Raw genomic sequence first — 19332 nt, 5'->3', positions numbered from 1 at the left:
CCGTGTAAGAAGAGGAGAGTCATTCTCTTTCTCACACACACACCGGTCGCAGTTCCGATTACGACTTCCGGTTTACAATGGCGATTTCTGATGCAACGGTGCGGTGGGATTGCTAAGTGCTAGAGCGGCGCCACGCTTGAGTCCCTATGGGAGAATTTTTACCGGATTTTGTGTGTGTGGCCACTCTACTTTTTTCTAATATCTATGGTCCCGAACAAAGTGACCTCATGACGTGTTTTTTTTTTAAAAAAAACTTGGTGAAGGGGTTGATGGGCGTTGTAGTCTAAAAGGAGCCGCAGACTATTTTAAGCAGCACACGCCCAGCCGCGGTGACGTCAATGCCGCAACGAGGCGCAATCGGTCTTATTGGTCTCCATGACAAGGCTTCGCAACTGTGGCTTTGTACCGTATTTTCTGGATAATAACGGCCTATGTCTTCGAAATATCTATATCAGCCTCCTCAAACTGGTGTCTTGCAGACAGTTTGGACTACAACCCCCCTCAGCTCCAGCCAATGTGGATAATGGCCAGGAATGATGAGAGCAGCAGTCATAGAATCATAGAATAGCAGAGTTGGAAGGGGCCTACAAGGCCATCGAGTCCAACCCCCTGCTCAATGCAGGAATCCACCCTAAAGTATCCCTGACAGATGGTTGTCCAGCTGCCTCCTGAATGCCTCTAGTGTGGGAGAGCCCACAACCTCCCTAGGTAAATGATTCCATTATCGTACTGCTCTAACAGTCAGGAAGTTTTTCCTGATGTCCAGCTGGAATCTGCCTTCCTTTAACTTGAGCCTGTTATTCCGTGTCCTGCACTCTGGGAGGATCGAGAAGAGATCCTGGCCCTCCTCTGTGTGACAACCTTTTAAGTATTTGAAGAGTGCTATCATGTCTCCCCTCAATCTTCTCTTCTCCAGGCTAAACATGCCCAGTTCTTTCAGCCTCTCCTCATAGGGCTTTGTTTCCAGACCCCTGATCATCCTGGTTGCCCTCCTCTGAACACGCTCCAGCTTATCTGCGTCCTTCTTGAATTGTGGAGCCCAGAACTGGACGCAATACTCTAGATGAGGCCTCACCAGGGCCGAATAGAGAGGAACCAGTACCTCACGTGATTTGGAAGCTATACTTCTATTAATGCAGCCCAAAATAGCATTTGCCTTTCTTGCAGCCATATCACACTGTTGGCTCATATTCAGCTTGCAATCTACAGCAATTCCAAGATCCTTCTTGTTTGTAGTATTGCTGAGCCAAGTGTCCCCCATCTTGTAACTGTGCCTTTGGTTTCTATTTCCTAAATGTAGAACTTGGCATTTATCCCTATTAAGTATCATCCTGTTGTTTTCAGCCCAGCACTCCAGCCTATCAAGATCACTTTGAAGTTTGTTTCTGTCTTCCAGGGTATTAGCTATCCCACCCAATTTTGTGTCATCAGCAAATTTGATCAGCGTTCCCTGCACCTCCTCGTCCAAATCATTAATAAAAATGTTGAAGAGCACTGGGCCCAGGACTGAGCCCTGCAGCACCCCACTCGTTGCCTCTCCCCAGCTTGAGAAGGTTCCATTGATAAGTACTCTTTGAGTCCGATTCTGTAGCCAACTGTGAATCCACCTAATAGTTGTTCCATCTAGCCCATTTTTAGCTAGTTTGTTAATCAGAATATCATGGGGCACTTTGTCAAAAATCTTTGCAGGGCATCATGTTGGGGAAGGCTGATCTATACCATATATTCACTGATATCCGCACCTCCAAAGTTGTGTTCTCAGTTACAAGTTATTGCTTACCTCATGACTAAGGAAAACCTTTATTCCAGGGGTAGTTGGACTCCAACTCTCATCAGCCCCTGCCAAGTATGGCCAATGGTCAGGAATGATGGGAGTGTAGTCCAAAACATGTGGAGGGCTACAAGTTCCTCACCCCTGGTTCCATGTACCCCAATTAAAAATGAATTACTACATCATACACTTATTAAATAACCAAGAATAGCACATATCTGTCTCTTGTCCTGTTTGATATTCCCACAGCTGTGGAACTTTTTTCCACTGGAAACTCAACAAAGCCTGAGAACATTAAAAGCTCATACTTATGGTGGGGTTTGGAGATGAGGGTTGGGTTGCTAGCATTTGTTCCTTCTAACAGACTTTATGGCTGGGGAAGCATCTATCACAGGGCTGTTCCCCAAAGGGCCTTTACACTGCAGAGGCCAGGTGAACACTGCGACATCACTGGCCCTTTCACTAGGCCCGTTGCATAAACCCTTCTCAGGCCAAGCACCACCACTTGAAAACCTGTTTTTTGTTTGTTTATTCGTTCAGTCGTTTCTGACTCTTCATGACTTCATGGACCAGCCCACGCCAGAGCTTTCTGTCGGCCGTTGCCACCCCCAGCTCCCCCAAGGTCAAGTCTGTCACCTCCAGAATATCATCCATCCATCTTGCCCTTGGTCGGCCCCTCTTCCTTTTGCCTTCCACTTTCCCTAGCATCAGCCTCTTCTCCAGGTATCCTGTCTTCTCATTAGGTGGCCAAAGTACTTCAGTTTTGCCTTTAATACCATTCCCTCAAGTGAGCAGTCTGGCTTTATTTCCTGGAGTATGGACTGGTTTGATCTTCTTGCAGTCCAAGGCACTCTCAGAATTTTCCTCCAACACCACAGTTCAAAAGCATCTATCTTCCTTCGCTCAGCTTTCCTTATGGTCCAGCTCTCGCAGCCATAGGTTACTACGGGGAATACCATTGCTTTAACTATGTTGCATAAACCCTTCTCAGGCCAAGCGCCACCACTTGAAAACCTGAGGGAGGGTTAAATTAAACCTTTCCCCTAGCTATGAGAGAAACAAGTTTAATTCAGGATCTCTATGAATATACTGTGGGCATAATCTGGTGTGGGTGTTTAATAACTATAAGGCAGGTAAATAATGCTAAGCTGACATATATTTGGTAGCTAACAAAATAGTAATAAGTTTATTGTTATTTAAAAGCTTAAAAAATGTAATACTTTCAATCCTGCCTACTCTAAACTCTCCACACACCAACCACCTCACTCTCTTCACACCAATCTTAAGTCCCTAGAATCCAAACTCCTCAATAAACTCGCTCCTCTCCCAAACTCACATCCCTCACAAACTCCCAACACTCTCCTTATATACTCCTTCCCCCTCCCCATTACATCATAAACCACACCCACTCAGTTCTAACATTCTCTACTTACCAGACATACTAAGTCAGACATATACAAAATAATCAATTGTGTGGGAAACGCCACAAACACAACTTTGGAGACATGTCCTAAAAGTCTTTAGAGCAACTGTATCCCCATAACAACTCCTCACAAGAGCTTACAAGAGGTTGTTTTATTATGGTTTTAATTTTTGTGAACCGCCCAGAGAGCTTCGGCTATTGGGCGGTATAAAAATGTAATAAATAAATAAATAAATACTTGGAAGTTTCCTCAACAATTTTGTCTATTTATCTTAGTGTTCCTTCAAAAATTCCAAGGCATCATAAACAGCCCTTCCCTTTTTTCCTCACAACAGCCTGTGAGGGAGGTTAGGCTGAGAAAGTGACTAGGCAACACTACCCTGTAAGCTTTGCAGCTGAGCTCCTCCTTTTCATCACCACAGTTGTCTGAGCCTGAGCAAGAGGCAGGTGAATAAGGAGAAGCAGGTCCAGGAAGCTCGTGTCAGAAGGCCCTGCTATTGGACTGTGGGCCCTCAGCAAATGCCCAACCAACCCAACCCTCGATATCAGCCCAGCAACAACCCCACCCACCCGCCCAAACTTACCAGCCTGTACCATATTTAGCTTCTCTCACACAGGAAAATAATTTAATGAGACCAGCATCCTTTCAAAGACTGGTTTATTGATTGCGTCTGAGACAGAAATTGATCACTGTGCAAAACTATTACCCATCGCTCTCTCTGGTCTGGAGTCGTGTCTCGCCCTAATCACCTTCTTTCCCTCCTATTCATGGTCACCTATGAATAGTACTTAGTATCTGCACTCTCCATCTCTTCAATATCTTCTGATTATGTGTATACTAGGTATTCCCCAGCTTTGCAGCTTGCATGTGCAAATTAAAACATGTCCTCTCCAAGAATTGAGTTAACATGATTTTCTAACCAGTGGCGATTTTGCATGTTAGGATTAAGCCCCCACACGACTCCTGTGCAATATATATATATACTCCTACCAAGGCTCAGTAAAAATAAAATGGTCCCCCAAATCAAGTAGTCAGGAAAATTAATAGTAAACGTTGAACCTCCCAAAACCTAGGGGGCTCGTACTCATTTCACAGCCAGAACAGGGCATATACTAGAAGTCCATTTTCTTCCCCTCCTTAGAGCTGGGTGCGGTACCGCTCAGGAGCAAAGATGTGGTATGCCAAGGCATCTATTGGTTCTTCTCGGAAGTAGGCCTCAGGGGAGGCGGCAGAAATAGTTGTGGACAGGGATGGCAATGACACCCGAAAGAGAGATGCCCAATGTATCAGCTACACAAGCAACTCCCATGGCAAACTCCCGCTCCTCCGGCTTGCTCTGCATTTGATGGGGGAGAAGAGAGAAAGTATTAAACCAGGGATGGCGAACCTCCAGGACAGGTGGAGGCCCTGAGGCTTCTCAATCCAGCCACAAGCTTCTTTTGCTATTTCCAATCACTGGTCAGAGACAAGAGGTTATTTAAAAGCAATTCACTTTTAAATATCCCACAAAGAATCCAGCTGTTGTAAAGATTTTGAACTGTGCATTTTGCAGGCAGGCAGAGCTGCTGCACAGAACTGAGGTGTACATTTTGCAGGCAGGCAACCTGCTTACTTGTGTGTAGACATGCAGAGGCTCGGTATTTGAGATGCTTTTTAAAACTGCTGCTGAGTAATTCAGTCCTGCTTACTTCTGGGTAGATATGCAGAAGCCTTGTCCCACTTACTTCTGAGTAGGTGTAAAAAGGTAATAAGCACATTTTGCCCCCAAGACTTTCCCCATTTTGCACTTTGATTCTCGGGCTGAAAACGTTTCTCCACTCTGTATTAAACAGTACTTCTCTGTTATGACATGGGATGCAGGCTCCTGATACCTCCTCATTTCAACAAGTCTCATGAGACTCACAAGCAGGGCATGATAGCAATAGTACCAGCACCTGGTACTAAGCACACACTTTTGAACACGGAGGTCCAATTTCTAGTCACCAACAGCATCTCTTTTGACCTTCCCAGGCAATGTGAGAAATTCTCCCCCCCTCCCCCGGCACCACTTCCCTAAAACTCTTTTGCAACACACAAAAGGCTTTTGGGTAAGGGTGGAAAAACAATGGCTAGCCTACTGGCACGGCCAATAGGGATGTTAAGAGTTGAAGTCCAACAACATCTGGAGGACCACAAGGGCTCCACCGCTGCTGTCAGGGATAAGGTGGCCAGATGCAAAAGAGGACAGGGCTCCTGCATCTTTAATGGTTATGTCCAAGAGGAAAGTTCAGCAGGTTTATCCTGCAGGACAAGTGACAACTTCTGAAATTCCCACTTCAACGCAACGTGTAAGCATCTGGCCACCAACGGCAGCCTTCCCCAACCTGCTGCCCTCCAGATGTGTTGGCTGCAACTCCCATAATTCCCAGCCAGCATGGCCAGGCTGAACTATGGGGTGGGGGGGGGGAGTAATTTTTTTTGTTTCATTTAATTCTCACCAGTAAAAAGGACCCACTGACTTTCTTGCTGAGAACGCCCGCCCCCCCCGCCCCCAAATCGTACCGTTGGGGCCAAATTCTTTTCCTTTCGGCACCAGAAAGCATAAGAACACTGTATCAGAAGAGCCCTGCTGGATCAGGCCGAGGCTCCATCTAGTCCAGCATTCTGTTCACACAGTGGCCAAGCAGCTGCCCACAGGAAACCCACAAGCAGAACATGAGTGTAACAGCACCCCGCCACCCATATTCCCCAGCAACTGGTGTATACAGGCTTACTGCCTCTGAGACTGGAGGTAGCCCCCCTTTTAAAAACCATCCAAATTGGTGGCCATCACTACGACTGGTGCCCTTTTCTACCCACCCAAGCATTTGACTGAAGTCCTGCCCCATATCCCAGATGTTCCGTTAATATACTTCCCATACTGCCACTTCCCGGCTTTCTCTTCACAGGCTCACCTCTGCACTGACACAGTGGAAGGTGTTCACGTAGCCAGCTCCTCCCAGCAACCCCTCGTAGAGTATCAGGGCGAAAACAATATAGATGGAGGGTAAAAACACGTAGGTCACAGCAATTGAGAGGAACACCATGTTCACGCACTAGTGAGAGAGGGGAAGAAAGTTAGCGCGACACAGCAATAGCAAGGGAAGTCAAATGGTAAATAAGGTTGCTCTGGTGGAATAAGTGGGACCAAAAAAACGGTACAAGGGTGTGAGACCTTGAAAAAGAACTTGGGAGACTCACATTAGCTACTTTTTAACCAACCTTTTCTTCTGTGTCTTTAAAAGCGATGTGATCCAAAGACATTAGCAAGTGATACTGCGTAACTACCATGACCGCATAGTTTACAATGCATTAAATGTCCGGTCATCATTATGGGCCCGTTCAGAAGACACCCTAAACCATAGCTTTAACCATGGTATTTAAGCCAGAAAGCCAGGCCATGTTCAGAAGTCACCTTAAACCATGTTTTTAACCACGGTGAAAAAGTCTTTTTTGCTTTATTCACGATGGTTAAAGCTATGGTTTAAGGTGTCTTCTGAACACAGCCTGGCTTTCTGGCTTAACCACCGTGGTTAAAGCTATGAGGCCCAAACCAACTTTCCGTGAGGAATTATTTACTACCGTATTTCTTCGATTCTAAGACGCAGGTTTTTTTCCATATAAACATCTCTAAAAACGGGGTGCGTCTTAGAATCGCGGGTGCGTTGATTATTTCTTAGAATTAAAGCTTTTTTTCTGTTGGTGGTACTGAAATTAGTGTGCATCTTACAATCGAAGAAATACGGTATTTAGAAACTGTGGCATCTATGCCACATAGCCCCGCCCCACCCAACAGTGCATGCATCATTTCAGGATGCCGGGGGGGGGGGGGGCAGGTGTCTATATGTACAGCACATAAATCCATAGAAGGGAGGCCAACGCGCATACAGCTATAGGCATGAACATCACTGGGGAGGGGAGGTTACATCACATGTGCAACATCAATAGGCAGGGCTACACAGCATGGCGTCAGGATGGGCTCAGGCTCAGATGATCATGTTGGTGGGTTTTTCATACCCAAATAGAGTTTGGGATATTAGCATAATGGGAATGGAGGGAGGAACGTGCCCAGAGGGCAGAGAGGAAAAATTCTATAGGCATGAACATCACTGGGGCGGGGGGGGGGGGGATGTTTACCTGCAGCAGGGCAAGGATCCATATGTGCCGAAACCGAATGCAGCTGGCGGAGGAACGAGAGACAAAGACCCCTGCCTGGTAAAGCATCTGGTACCTGCAGAAGATAGAGAAATCCAGGCGTCTTTGGGCTGCCAGCCCATTTCTCAAATTTGGGAATCCAGGCGTCTTTGGGCTGCCAGCCCAAATTTGGGAATCTTGTTACCACCCCACTGCCCTACACTCACCAGCGATATTGTTGGGGGTGAGAGAAAGGTGCGTTGCGGAAGTACAGCAGCTCAAACTGGGGAAGGAGAATGCAGAAAAGGAGAGAGAAGGAGAGAGAGAGCGAGAAAAAGAAAGGGGTTAAGGAGGGGTGAGGGTTTACAGGAGCGAACTCCACCTCTCGATAAAGCAATCTCCGCACCCTTCACACTCACCAGCCCCTGGTTGATGAAGTATTCTGCAAAATACACTATAGCCAAAGGGATGAGGTATTTCAAGAGACCCTGAAGGAGAGAAGGGACAAGTTAGCACTTTGTGTGAGGGCTGCAGGCTTGTGTAAAACGATGAGGCAATTAAATAAGAGACCTATATGTTCACCTTAAGCAATACTGCTTTCACAAGCAACACTCTTCACACCTGTTCAACCACCTTATACAAGAGGTGCTAGTTTTGACCTTTAAATCCCCCACCTACCTGGCAGCTTGACTATCTTGGGGAGTATCTCTCCCCTAGGATGGCCAATGGCACCTTTCACAGTTGGACAGAAAAGGAAATTTCAGCAAATGTAGCTTCTTTATTCCTCCAGGCTTGGGGGGGATTAACTGAAAGTCTGTCCTTCTGATTACAGTTTGCTCTGAATTTATTTTAAACCGTTTTCAATTGGTTTGAAACATTTTTAGCTGTGGAAATACTTGTGAATCGGCTTAGGAACATTTTGTTTTCCGTGGTGGTAAATAAATACGACAGCAGCCTTTCCTAAACGGGTGTTCTCCAAATGTTTGGGAGTACAACACCATCACCCCTGATGATTGGGCATGCTGGCTGGGGCTGATAGGAGTTGTAGTATAAAACATCTGCAGTGCACCAGGTTGAAGAAAGCTGTACTACAGAGAGAGAAAGAGACTTCTAATAGAAGGCTCACAAGGACTTAATTTTGAAACCTGTTTCCTAATGCAAGTACACAGCTCTGGAACTTAAGTAATAATAAAGAAGAGCGTGCCTCTGAGCAGGTGCAGAATACCTTCACTATTGAGTTATGTATGGGATTAGTGGGAAGAGATTCCAGGTGAGAAGGCAAAGAATCTAGAGAGGGTTGAGAGGGTGCACCTTTTCTTCTTAGAAAAAATGCGGAGTGAGAAACATTCTCAACAGAGCCAAGCCTTAGAATTTATTTCCGCTCAGTGTGTTTCATAATGCTAATTTTTTTTCTTCAAGAGTAATCTGCAGTTACTCAAGAAATATTAAGGCCACTGTTAACATAGAAAAGTGGCATACAGAACGATTTTAAAAGTTTTAAAATTTTAAATGCAAGTCTCATAAAAAGGAACTATAACCAGAGGCAGTAAGCCTATATACACCAGTTGCTGGGGAACATGGGTGGGAGGGTATGCACCATGTCCTGCTTGAGGGTCCCTGTTCGACAGCTGGTTGGCCATTAGTGAACAGGATGCTGGACTACATGGACCCAGGACTCTTCTTATGTTCTTATGATACTATGTAATATGGACACTTTTAAACTCACACACCCTAAATAAATAAATAAACATATCCTGTGTGTGGTCTCCATGCGCACGCATACACACACACATGTAATTTGAGCATGATTCTTACCTTGACCACCTGCCCCTTCTCGAGCAAGCTAAGCTGAGTTTTTTGTGTGTCTGGAAATAAAAGAAAGTGATTGGCATGAGACAGGATTGTACAAAAATGTGCACCGTCTTGCAACTTGAGCAGTGCTATAGAAATTACAGAAGGAATGATTATATTTGTGTGTAACTCTTCAGCCCTTGGCATGAGCAGAATGCATCATGGGTAAAGATGTGGTGAGTATATTTCTTCTCAGGGACAGAACTCGTAAGGAAAACAAGGTGCACTGTGGGTAAATACTTGTCCTGTTCCCTTTGATGCGACTGGGGTGCTGTAGAAAGGCTCACCCCTTCCGCCTAGGGATCACTTACTGCTTTGGAGTGTAGCTTTATGCCCTAAGAGTGGCTGTTCTGTCAAAGAAGGGTTACGCAGAGATGTCTGTGGAAGAGCCCCCCAGCCACAGCGGGGGGCCTCGGGGGGTGGAGCCAACAGGAAGCAATAGCTATGGAGAAGGGAGAAATGGAGTTGGTCAAGGAGCCCAGGTGGGTTGTGGGATAATATAAACTTTTACTGCTGCAGGCACATATCTTATATTAGATAGATACCAGAGGTGAATGAAAACAAAATGGAATAACATGAATTCTGGATTCATTGAGATAAGGAATAGAAGGGCTGTTATGGAGCAGAGAAGATGGATTAAAGTCCGTCTTCGTTCCCCCAAGGGAGCAGGCTTTCTGGCCAACTGGTTTCTTGGGTCACTTTATGCTCCCTAGCAACAAGGGATGTACAGATTTTGTTAAAGCTGGCTTGTCTGTGTTTCACAGATGGTCAGGCATCTTCCATTCCATTGTCCGCTCCTTGATTAAATTGGATTTTTTTACCTAGAATTTCCTTCGCTTGCACTGATTCAAATTAGCGCGCTTGCACACTAGCAAAAATCCACTCCAGCCCCCAGTGACAAACTGGTCTTCAAGTCTGAGGAGACTGTGTGACTTGGAAAAAACTGGTTTGCTGCGGAATCTGAATTCATTGGAATCCGTTGTTGATTTCTTCAACATCCCTACTAGCAGCCTTTCTCTCTAGCAGCCGCCCCTCCCTCTCTTAGTACCACCAGGCTCCTCCCACAGGCCCTGCCTATAGATCTCACCTGGCCAGCATGATGACAGGAACAATAGTCATGAGGAGGAGGGTGTGCTGAGGGCTGAAACCAACCAGTGTCAGCCCAAGGTAGGAAAGAGCCCCTATCAGGCCAGCCCCTCCTGTTCCAGAGGACCAGGCCGACACCACGGCACTAGTAGGGAGAGAGAGAAAAAGGGAACATGAGTTTCAGTGCCTCTCTAACTCTTGATGCCAACTCCAGAACTGCCTCACCAATTTATGCCACTTATGCGTCAAAACCTCTAATACAGATGTACAAATAAGTTAAATACTGGCGCAGCTGTCACACACTGGCACGTGTGTGTTTGTTTACATGTCTATCGCAAAAATAAAATCTCTCTCTTCTTTTGTAAAGTTGCACGACAGCTCTGCGGATTGGGGAGGGTGTACGTTGGTGACAACACAGCTGCTAGCCAATTGGCCCTTTCTACAGCTCGCTTTTCCCACAATCACACTGCTGAGGCTGGAAAAGTGTGGAATCTTATTTTTCAGAATGAACTAAGGCAGTGAGGCCGCTTACAAACTGGGCCCAGTGCCCTACAAAATATTATGTTGGTCTTCCTCCGTAAAAGCCATTACCTAAACAACAAATGCTGAGGGAAATTAAGGGGATTTTTCTCCCCCACTAGTATGCACAAGGGTGTGCAATAAGTCTCTAAAGCAGGGGGGCACAACCCTTTTGCCCTTGACAGCCGGATGTTAGACGTGGGGCCATGTACACCTCTCTTCTCAGACACAAACACACACACTTCCTCTTCCCCCTCTCAGGCATTCTCTCCTTGCCTGCTAAGACCTCTACGGGCTGCACTGCAAGGGGCTGAGGGCCTCGTGAGGCCTGGGTTGTGCACCCTTGCTCTAAAGCAACAGATGTGGCCCATTAAGCAAATGGCCAGCCCCACCCCACTCCACCAATCTTGATCCCCAGCTCTGCAATCCCTCTTCCCTGTTCTTTACCTGTTAAAGAAAGACGTGAGTGCCAAGAATGTTATTTCACCCAAGCCAGATGAAATACTGGCAAACACGACACCTACAGCAACGAGAAGGGGAAAAAGCTCCGTCATCCAAGTGTAAATATGTGCTCAGGTCGCCCGATTCCACCTGAGACAGAAATACCATGTTTTATAAACTGCGTGCAAGGGAGAGCTTTGGTGGGCACAGCATCTTCCCTCAGAAGGAAGAAGCTACACCTGCCAGAACTGTCTGTTTCCCAACAATCCCCCACAAAGATGGCTCTAACCTGCAATACTCTGGGCTGTGCTTGTTGAGAAGGCCACCAGCAAGAAACTGCTCCAGGCTGTGATGACACAGATAGCGACACGCAAGCTAGGAATCGAGAGGGAAAAGACAAAATGGGCCACTGGATGGAGTTGGAACAAAAACGTGTAGTTACAGCGAAGAAAAGCACCACTAGACGGAAAAGGAACGGGAGGTAAGGCTCTGGTGCTGCTGAAAACAGTTAAAATCTTTAATGGTTCTTTTTTGTAAAAGGGCTCGATGTTTCGGATTTAACAAAATGCTTCCTCAGGAGCTGACACTACATACAGGCTGCTAAAAAACAACCTGTTCTCATATGTTAAAAAAATCTTGAGTTTTTCTTTCTTCTAGGCATTCTGTTGACGAACTGCATTTTGCCAGAGAGTTCTTACTCATAATGTAGGGTGACCATATGGGAAAGGAGGACAGGGCTCCTGTATCTTTAACAGTTGTATTGAAAAGGAAATTTCAGCAGGTGTCATTTGTATATATGAAGAAACTGGTGAAATTCCCTCTTCATCACAACAGTTAAAGCTGCAGGTGCCCTGCCCTCTTTTGAATCTGGTCACTCTAGTATAGCTCCTGCAGCTTTAACTGTTGTGATGAAGAGGAAATTTCACCAGTTTCTCCATATATACAAATGACACCTGCTGAAATTCCCTTTTCAATCCAACTGTTAAAGATGCAGGAGCCCTGTCCTCCTTTTCATATGGTCACCCTACGTAATGACAAGTCTAGGTTCTTCCTCGTAATGACGAGTATATTGGAACAAGCCCTAAAGCCTCTTGCCCACAGGCCTCATACAAAAACAACTTCCTCACGGCAACAAAGTGCTCCCTCATTCCTCACAGGAGCTGCCTGTCTCTTAAAATCCAGTTCACCCAGTCACAGAGGTAAGGAATAATTAGAGTAAGTTCAATACTGAGATATGAAGGGTCTTCATTCCTTTACACGCTATTTCCCTCTGCCAAGGGCAGACGAGAGAGCTGCCAATACTAAATGAGAGGGAAATCTAGAATTTAAGTGGAGCTGTGATTGCGCGGCAGTATGTCGTCGTCCCCCCCCCCCCCGAAAACAAAGATATTGGCAAAGAAAAGGCTTTATGTTTTTTCTAACTCGGGTCTGATTTCTTGTAAAAAAAAAAAGAAGTGATTTAGAATTAAAAAAAGGAATGTCTTGAAAATGAAAATACAGTCCATATCCAAGGAAGTTTGAGAATGACAACGAAGAAGAGGGTCTTCTTGGCGGTGGGGAAAGTCTTAACCTGTTGCCGAAAAGCTGAAAATGTTGGCACCAGGCGGACCTCACTGGGGAGCGCATTCCACAATTGAGCATTTAATTTTTAAAAACCTTATTTATTTATTTCATTTCTATACTGCCTAATAGCTGAAGCTCTCTGGGAAGTTCACAAAAATTTAAACCACAAGGTGCAGCAACAAATATAAAATATGGAAGCTTAAAACCTCGGAATACAACCCAGAATAAAACTGAGCAGTAATGCAGATTTAAAATACAGATTTAAAACAGTAAAGCTAAAAGACTAGGACGCTAAAATACTGGGAAAATAAAAAGGGCTTCACCTGGCGCCGAAAGGAGTACAATGTAGGTGCCAGGTGAACCTCTCTAGGGAGCTCATTCCACAGATGGGGTGCCATAGCAGAAAAGGATCTCTTCCTGGTAACCACCTGCCTCACTTCCTTTGGCAGAGGCTCATGGAGAAGGACCCCTGAAGATGATCTTAGGGTCCAGGCAGGTACATATGGGAGGAAGCGATCCCATATGTACCTGCCCGGACAAAACTATAAGCTGTTGTGATGTGCACTCCTATCAGTAATCAATGGGTCTCTTGACATTTTCCAATTCTGAGCATAACGAAGGTGTGCTGCTATTATCATATATAAAATCAATGCACAGTGTTTTCCTTTCCCCTCCCAAACCCTTTTTCCTTTCATGTCATGTCTTTTTAGTTGGTAAACCTGAAGGGCAGGGGCTGTTTTATTTGTATATATCTGTAAGTTGTTCTGGGAACCTTTCTGGCTGAACCGCAGAGCAGAAATGCTACAAATATTATTATTTCAGATTTTTTAACGTACGTTAACAGGAAGATGACTGGCTCATAGGGTAATTTAACTTGTTGCATTCTCTGTGGATGATACATTTTCATTCCTTTTGTGTGTATGTGTGTGTGTCTGAAGTCACAAATCCACCACAAATTTAAATAAGAGATCCTGGCCTCATCTACACCAAGCAGGATATTGCACTGTGAAAGGGGTATATAAAAGGCAGGAGCTGCACCAAGCAGCATATAGCAGTATGAAAGTGGTATACAGTATGTGTCAATGGGCCCCAACAGTTGTCAGTGCACTTCAATACCGCTATAAAGCAGTAGTGTGGCTCCTACCTTTTATATACCGCTTTCATATTACTTTCATAGTGCAATCCGTACAATCCGCCCCGCACACTCAGGTCCTCTGGGAAGAATCTACTTCAGTCTGCCAAAATTAGGCTGACAAGTATTACCCAGAGGACCTTCTCTTCTGCTGCTCCCAGACTGTGGAATGGCCTGCCAGAGGAGACTCATCAACTTAACAGTCTTTTAGCATTTAAGAAAGCTATAAAGACTGATCTCTTCTGGCAGGCCTATCCAGTGGAATTTTAGGTTGTTTTAATTATCTATACTATGTTTTTAATTTAGTTTTATGTATTTTATGATTATTGTTGTTCTCCACCTCAATCCAAACGGAGAGGCAGGTAAGAATTTTTTAAAAATTATCCTCCTCCCCCTCCTCGGTGTAGATGAGGCCCCGTCTCTTTCTTATATTTCCAGGGAATTCGTTCTCTACCCATGCAATGATTCCTGTAAACTCTGCCAACTCACCCATACGGGAACAAGTGGATACAAAAAGGGGAGCTGAGTTTGATGAGGAGGGTGGGCAGAATGTCCGCCAAGAGCACAGCCTGAAGGGGGCATCAAAGAGATGACAGTGAGCAGCAGCTGGGCTCAAACTCTCAAAATCCACCCACCCACCCATTTTCTCCCCCATACACTTACCCCAGTAGAGACAGCGTTGCAATCATAGCGAGAAGCATTGGCACTGTGAGGAGTCTGTGGGAGGAATTGGGCACAGGAAACCAAAGATTAGAGCTGGGGGATCACAAGGCCTCTGGTCTCTCACCACGTGTTTCTTCCTCATTCCAGAGTCTCATTGTGTGAAAGTGCAACTAGTTCAATTGCACCTTCCAGTGGATTTATGGTAAAAAAAGGTGACCATATGGAAAGGAGGGCAGGGCTTGTGTATCTTTTAACAGTTGTATAGAGAAGGGAATTTCAGCAGGTGTCATTGTTATGTATGCAGCACCTGGTGAAAGTCCCTCTTCATCACAACAGTTAACACTGCAGGAGCCCTGCCCTCTTTTGTATCTGGTCACTCTAGTATAGCTCCTGCAGCTTTAATTGTTGTGTTGAAGAGGGAATTTCAGCAGGTGCTGCATGCATACAAATGACATCTGCTGAAATTCCCTTTTCTATACAACTGTTAAAGGCCTAATCTACACCAAGCAGGATATTGCAGTATGAAAGTGGTGTATAAAATGAAGGAGCCACACTACTGCTTTATAGTGGTACTGAAGTGCACTGACAACTATTGGGGTCCATTGAGACATACCATATACCGCTTTCATAGTGTTATATCCTGCTTGGTGTAGGCGTGTCATGGCCCCCAACAGTTGTCAGTGCGCTTCAGTACCACTATAAAACAGTAGTGTAGATCCTGCAGTGCACTTCAATGACACTATAAAGCAGTAGTGTGGCTCCTGGCTTTTATATACCGTTTTCATAGTGGAATATCCTGCTTAGTGTAGATGAGTCCATGGTCAGTCTGAAACTTAAGATTCAAAAAGTGATTAAAATTGTGCCTAAGCTGACCATTATAGGACTTTGGACATTATGCATTGCATTTTTATTCCTACCAGGGAACTCACGGCCATGTACCTGGTTCTTGCCTCCATTTATTTAAACATGTTTTATCTGCCCTTCATCCTTATGGATAGCAGAGCAGTATACAAGCATAATTAAATGAATACTTAATACAATCAAATCACTAAAACCACATCATCATCCAAAATGCAAAGGAGAAAGCAAATGTACTACGGTAGACATAACCAACCAATTAACATGAGACAGTGTGGTACAGTGGCTAAAGTGTTGGACTGAGAGTTGGGAGATCTGGGTTCTAGTCCCCACTTGGCCATGGAAATCCACAACCAAGAACATCATCTATTTGCGGTGCTTGGAGAGGCCTTTTTGAGATGACACCAAAACGCTTGCCATGTTTAATTTATTTCATTTATTCATTACATTTCTATACTGCCCAATAGCCGAAACTCTCTAAGCAGTTCACAACCATTCAAAGCATAAAATACAACATGACAAAACACAATGTAAAAATTTAATGTTTAAAACTACAGTATAAAAATAATAACCAAATAGAAGCTAGCAGCTGTGCAAAGATCTCAAATACAGTACAAGATCTAAAACGGAAACTGAAAAACTGTTGGTGCCAATCATCCCTCCGAGAAGGCATTCTCTCTAGTTGACATAGAATATACCTGAAGAGCCTCCCCAGATAACCCAAAGTCATGGGCAGGCTGGAATAGAGGTGCGCTACTGCAGATATTTATCTCCACAACAACCCTATGGGGTAGGTCAGGCTGAGGGGGATGGTGCTTATGTTTGCTGGCAGTGTTCGCTAGATCAATGCCTTCTTTACTATGCACGTCATCTTAGCAGTCCTGCACTTTTCCACTTATGAGGGCACTTGAGCGATTTACAGAGCTCTCACATCCAGGCAGTCGACCCCCTCCCTAGTGACAGCAAACTGCTCATGCCATTTCTAGTCTCCCATGGCCCTCGGCTGGCTCTTCCTGGACTACAGCAGGGGTCCCATCACACTCCTCGCAGCACAAAATCATAGAGTTGGAAGGAGGACCTTCTAGATCCCCTCGTCCACCCTTTGCTCAATGGAGGAAATCCAGAGCTGGCGCATCCCCAATAGGTGGCGCTCCAGCAGTGGAGGCTGGTGGCTCCATTGTCAGAGTGGCAGTGAATCCGGTCCAAATTTCAGTCCTAACCAGTGCAAATTCTAAAGATCTATTCAAGGTGCGAACGGAGAGGACGCACCACCCCACTGACATCAGAATCACCAGCCTCCACTGCTAGACAGCCTCAGGGAAAGAGTTCAGCAAGGGAGAGCCCACCTACCCAAGTAACTGATTACATTGTCAAATTGCTCTTACCATGAAGAGGGTTCCCCTAATGTTCAACCGAAATCTACTCTCTACTCATAAGTACAGCATACTGCAAGCTAGAGTACAACTCCCATCATCCCCAGCCAGCATGGTCCCAACACAAATGGAGGGCACTAGGTTGGGAAAGGCTGATATAATAGGCTGGGCTCAGTGGACCTGTTAAATCTCCATAGATCTCAGGCGCTACAAATCTTTGGCCCTGGCATTCTTTCATGTACTTCCTGGATCTTACACACAGTTATTTTCCTCCACTCTTTATTTTCTACACGCCCCCTTCTTCTTCTTCTTCTTTTTTTTTTTTGCTGTTTTTGGCACTTCCTCCTGATCCAAACTGTTTCCTGCCCTGTTTTGCATATAGACACAAACAAACTCTCTCTCTCTTTCCTTTGCATACTCACCGGACTAGTTCCGTTGCCTGTTGGCACCTTCTCTTGGCTCAGAATGTCATGGGCAGCACTCAGCATGACCACGTAAGCAAAGTTGTTGCAGAGTCCCAGCAACCTGCGAAGTGAAAACAGGCTAGTCAGGGTGGCAGAGTTGGGGGAGACATCACAGGCATGCAAGCCAAGGAAGTGAGGGTTGTAACCATTGCTCCACATTTTGCACTCACATCCCATCTTCCTTCCACGATGGAGCTCAAAGGGCCACGCATAGGCTTCTTAACTCCCAAGTGGTCTCCCATCCACACCCTGACCAAAACTAGACCTGCTTAACTTCAGCAAGGCTATTGCCTCATATGCCTTTAGACCACAGCTGTGTCCAGAATGCCATTTTCACACCCTAGGATCCAGGCAAGGAGTGTGTGTGAGGTTGTTCAAGCAGGGCTGCAGAGGAGCAGCACCAGAGAGATTCAAGGTGTGGGAAGAGAATGCATATAAATGTGGAGGTTGCAATACAGAAAAGCTAAGAAAATGAAGTGGGAATCTAACAGTATGCATGAAGCATAATGTGCAAGAACTGATGTACCAAGGATGCTTCCAGAGGGAGCTTTTTATCATGCCATCGCCCTGCATCATTCATGGAAATTTACAGGAGGTCTAGACCCAGAGTGGGCAGAAGATCGATTTCCAGATGTTTTGGACTTCAACTCCCACAAGGCCCTGCCAGCACAGCCAACGGGCAGGAATGCTGGAAGTTGACACCCAAAACACCTGAAGATCTACTTTCTGCGCACCCCTGATCTAGGTGACATTGCATTCAGCTCAGAACCCTCCCGTATTTCCCCGCTGCCTATTCCGTCTTTTCTCATACTGCAGATAAGCCGTTAAGGACGGAAAAGACGGAATAGCTGCACAAGGTCTTCTGACTGCTAGTGCTCGGAGCCCTCTGTCTGGAAACACTCCCCAAAGCATACAAAATAGGGAAACAAGAGAAGAGCCCAGTGGTCACAGTGAAGGGAAGAACACGACAGAAAGAACATACCGTATTTCTTCGATTGTAAGACGCCATCGATTGTAAGACGCCCACTAATTTCAGTACCACCAACAGAAAAACACACCCGCGATTCTAAGACGCATCCCATTTTTAGAGATGTTTATATGGGGGGGGGGGGAAGTGTGTCTTAGAATCGAAGAAATAGGGTATTGTATCAATAGATGACCTGCTTTTGTGCACGCAGCATAGTGGGAATAAAGCAAAACAGGGACCTCACCAGAACCCGACATTGTTCCTCCAGTGGTTGTACGCATCTGAGGGCGTCTCCGGCTGCGGAAAGTGGGTCACGTCTTCATCTTCCCCTGTTTTTGGAGAGGGGGGAGGGAGAGACAGGTAACGTCAGGAAAGAGAAGGTGTAGGGGAGAGAACTGGAGATGGGAGTAGACTCACCTTCGGAATCACCTGGGATGTTTCGCCATCCACCCCCGATAGGCCCCATGGCAGGCAGGAGAGGATGTAGCACCGGGGTGGGGAAGGACTACCTATATAAAAATGAATGGAAGAGGAATAATTGAAAAATAAATCCCAGAAGATCTACAGCTTCTCTCGCTCCCTCCGTTCATGCCCACTGTTCTCTCTTTCCAAAACGTCTGCCCTGTGCCTTTAAGAAATCACTTACACCATCACCGCCCCTCGATGCGAATTGAGGAACCACACAGTTTCCTCCTGAAACTGGAGCCCTGCGAAGGGAGATTCCTGCTTGACCCCGATTGGATGCCGTTTCCTGCTCCCAGTGCCCTCACTTGTGCACCTCTCTAACCATTCCCCCGTCCCAGCCCGGGAAGGAAAGGCAGAGAGGAAGATCAAAACCACACGTTGAGCAGAGGCTGGCCAAGAAGTGGCTACTGTGCTACTAGGTTTGCCCTTAAACATGGCTTCTTTACAGAAACATTTATTGATACATATTTTAGGATGACCATATGAAAAGGAGGACCGGGCTCCTGTATCTTTAACAGTTGCATAGAAAAGGGAATTTCAGCAGGTGTCATTTGTATACGTGCAGCACCTGGTGAAATCCCCTCTTTATCACAACAGTTAAAG

The 19332-nt window shown here is 45.7% G+C and overlaps 1 protein-coding gene across 2 annotated transcripts; it reads right to left on the bottom strand.

Moving 5' to 3' along the window:
* Positions 1 to 3835: 3835 nt before the first annotated feature.
* On the bottom strand, positions 3836 to 18991 carry CLN3 (CLN3 lysosomal/endosomal transmembrane protein, battenin). Of its 2 annotated transcripts, XM_063137681.1 has the most exons (16): positions 18911 to 18991; positions 18682 to 18773; positions 18509 to 18593; positions 17256 to 17358; positions 14603 to 14656; positions 14429 to 14508; positions 11534 to 11619; positions 11251 to 11323; positions 10286 to 10429; positions 9510 to 9640; positions 9163 to 9212; positions 7767 to 7835; positions 7575 to 7630; positions 7351 to 7444; positions 6129 to 6269; positions 3836 to 4531 (listed from the first exon to the last, which is right to left on the bottom strand). In XM_063137681.1, the coding sequence occupies exons 2-16, from the start codon at positions 18728 to 18730 to the stop codon at positions 4412 to 4414; spliced, it is 1335 nt and encodes a 444-aa protein (XP_062993751.1). In that variant the 5' UTR covers positions 18731 to 18773; positions 18911 to 18991; the 3' UTR covers positions 3836 to 4411. The 2 variants fall into 2 exon arrangements, with proteins under 2 accessions (XP_062993751.1, XP_062993752.1); XM_063137682.1 differs by lacking the exons at positions 18682 to 18773; positions 18911 to 18991 and adding an exon at positions 17468 to 17556 and having other exon boundaries at positions 18509 to 18589.
* Between the last annotated feature and the right edge of the window lie 341 nt (positions 18992 to 19332).

This window comes from Elgaria multicarinata, chromosome 11, assembly GCF_023053635.1.
Source record: "Elgaria multicarinata webbii isolate HBS135686 ecotype San Diego chromosome 11, rElgMul1.1.pri, whole genome shotgun sequence".
In the NCBI taxonomy this organism is placed as follows: domain Eukaryota; kingdom Metazoa; phylum Chordata; class Lepidosauria; order Squamata; family Anguidae; genus Elgaria; species Elgaria multicarinata.
The sequence above is the reverse complement of the archived record's forward strand: the minus strand, read 5'-3'. Positions and strand labels throughout refer to the sequence as shown.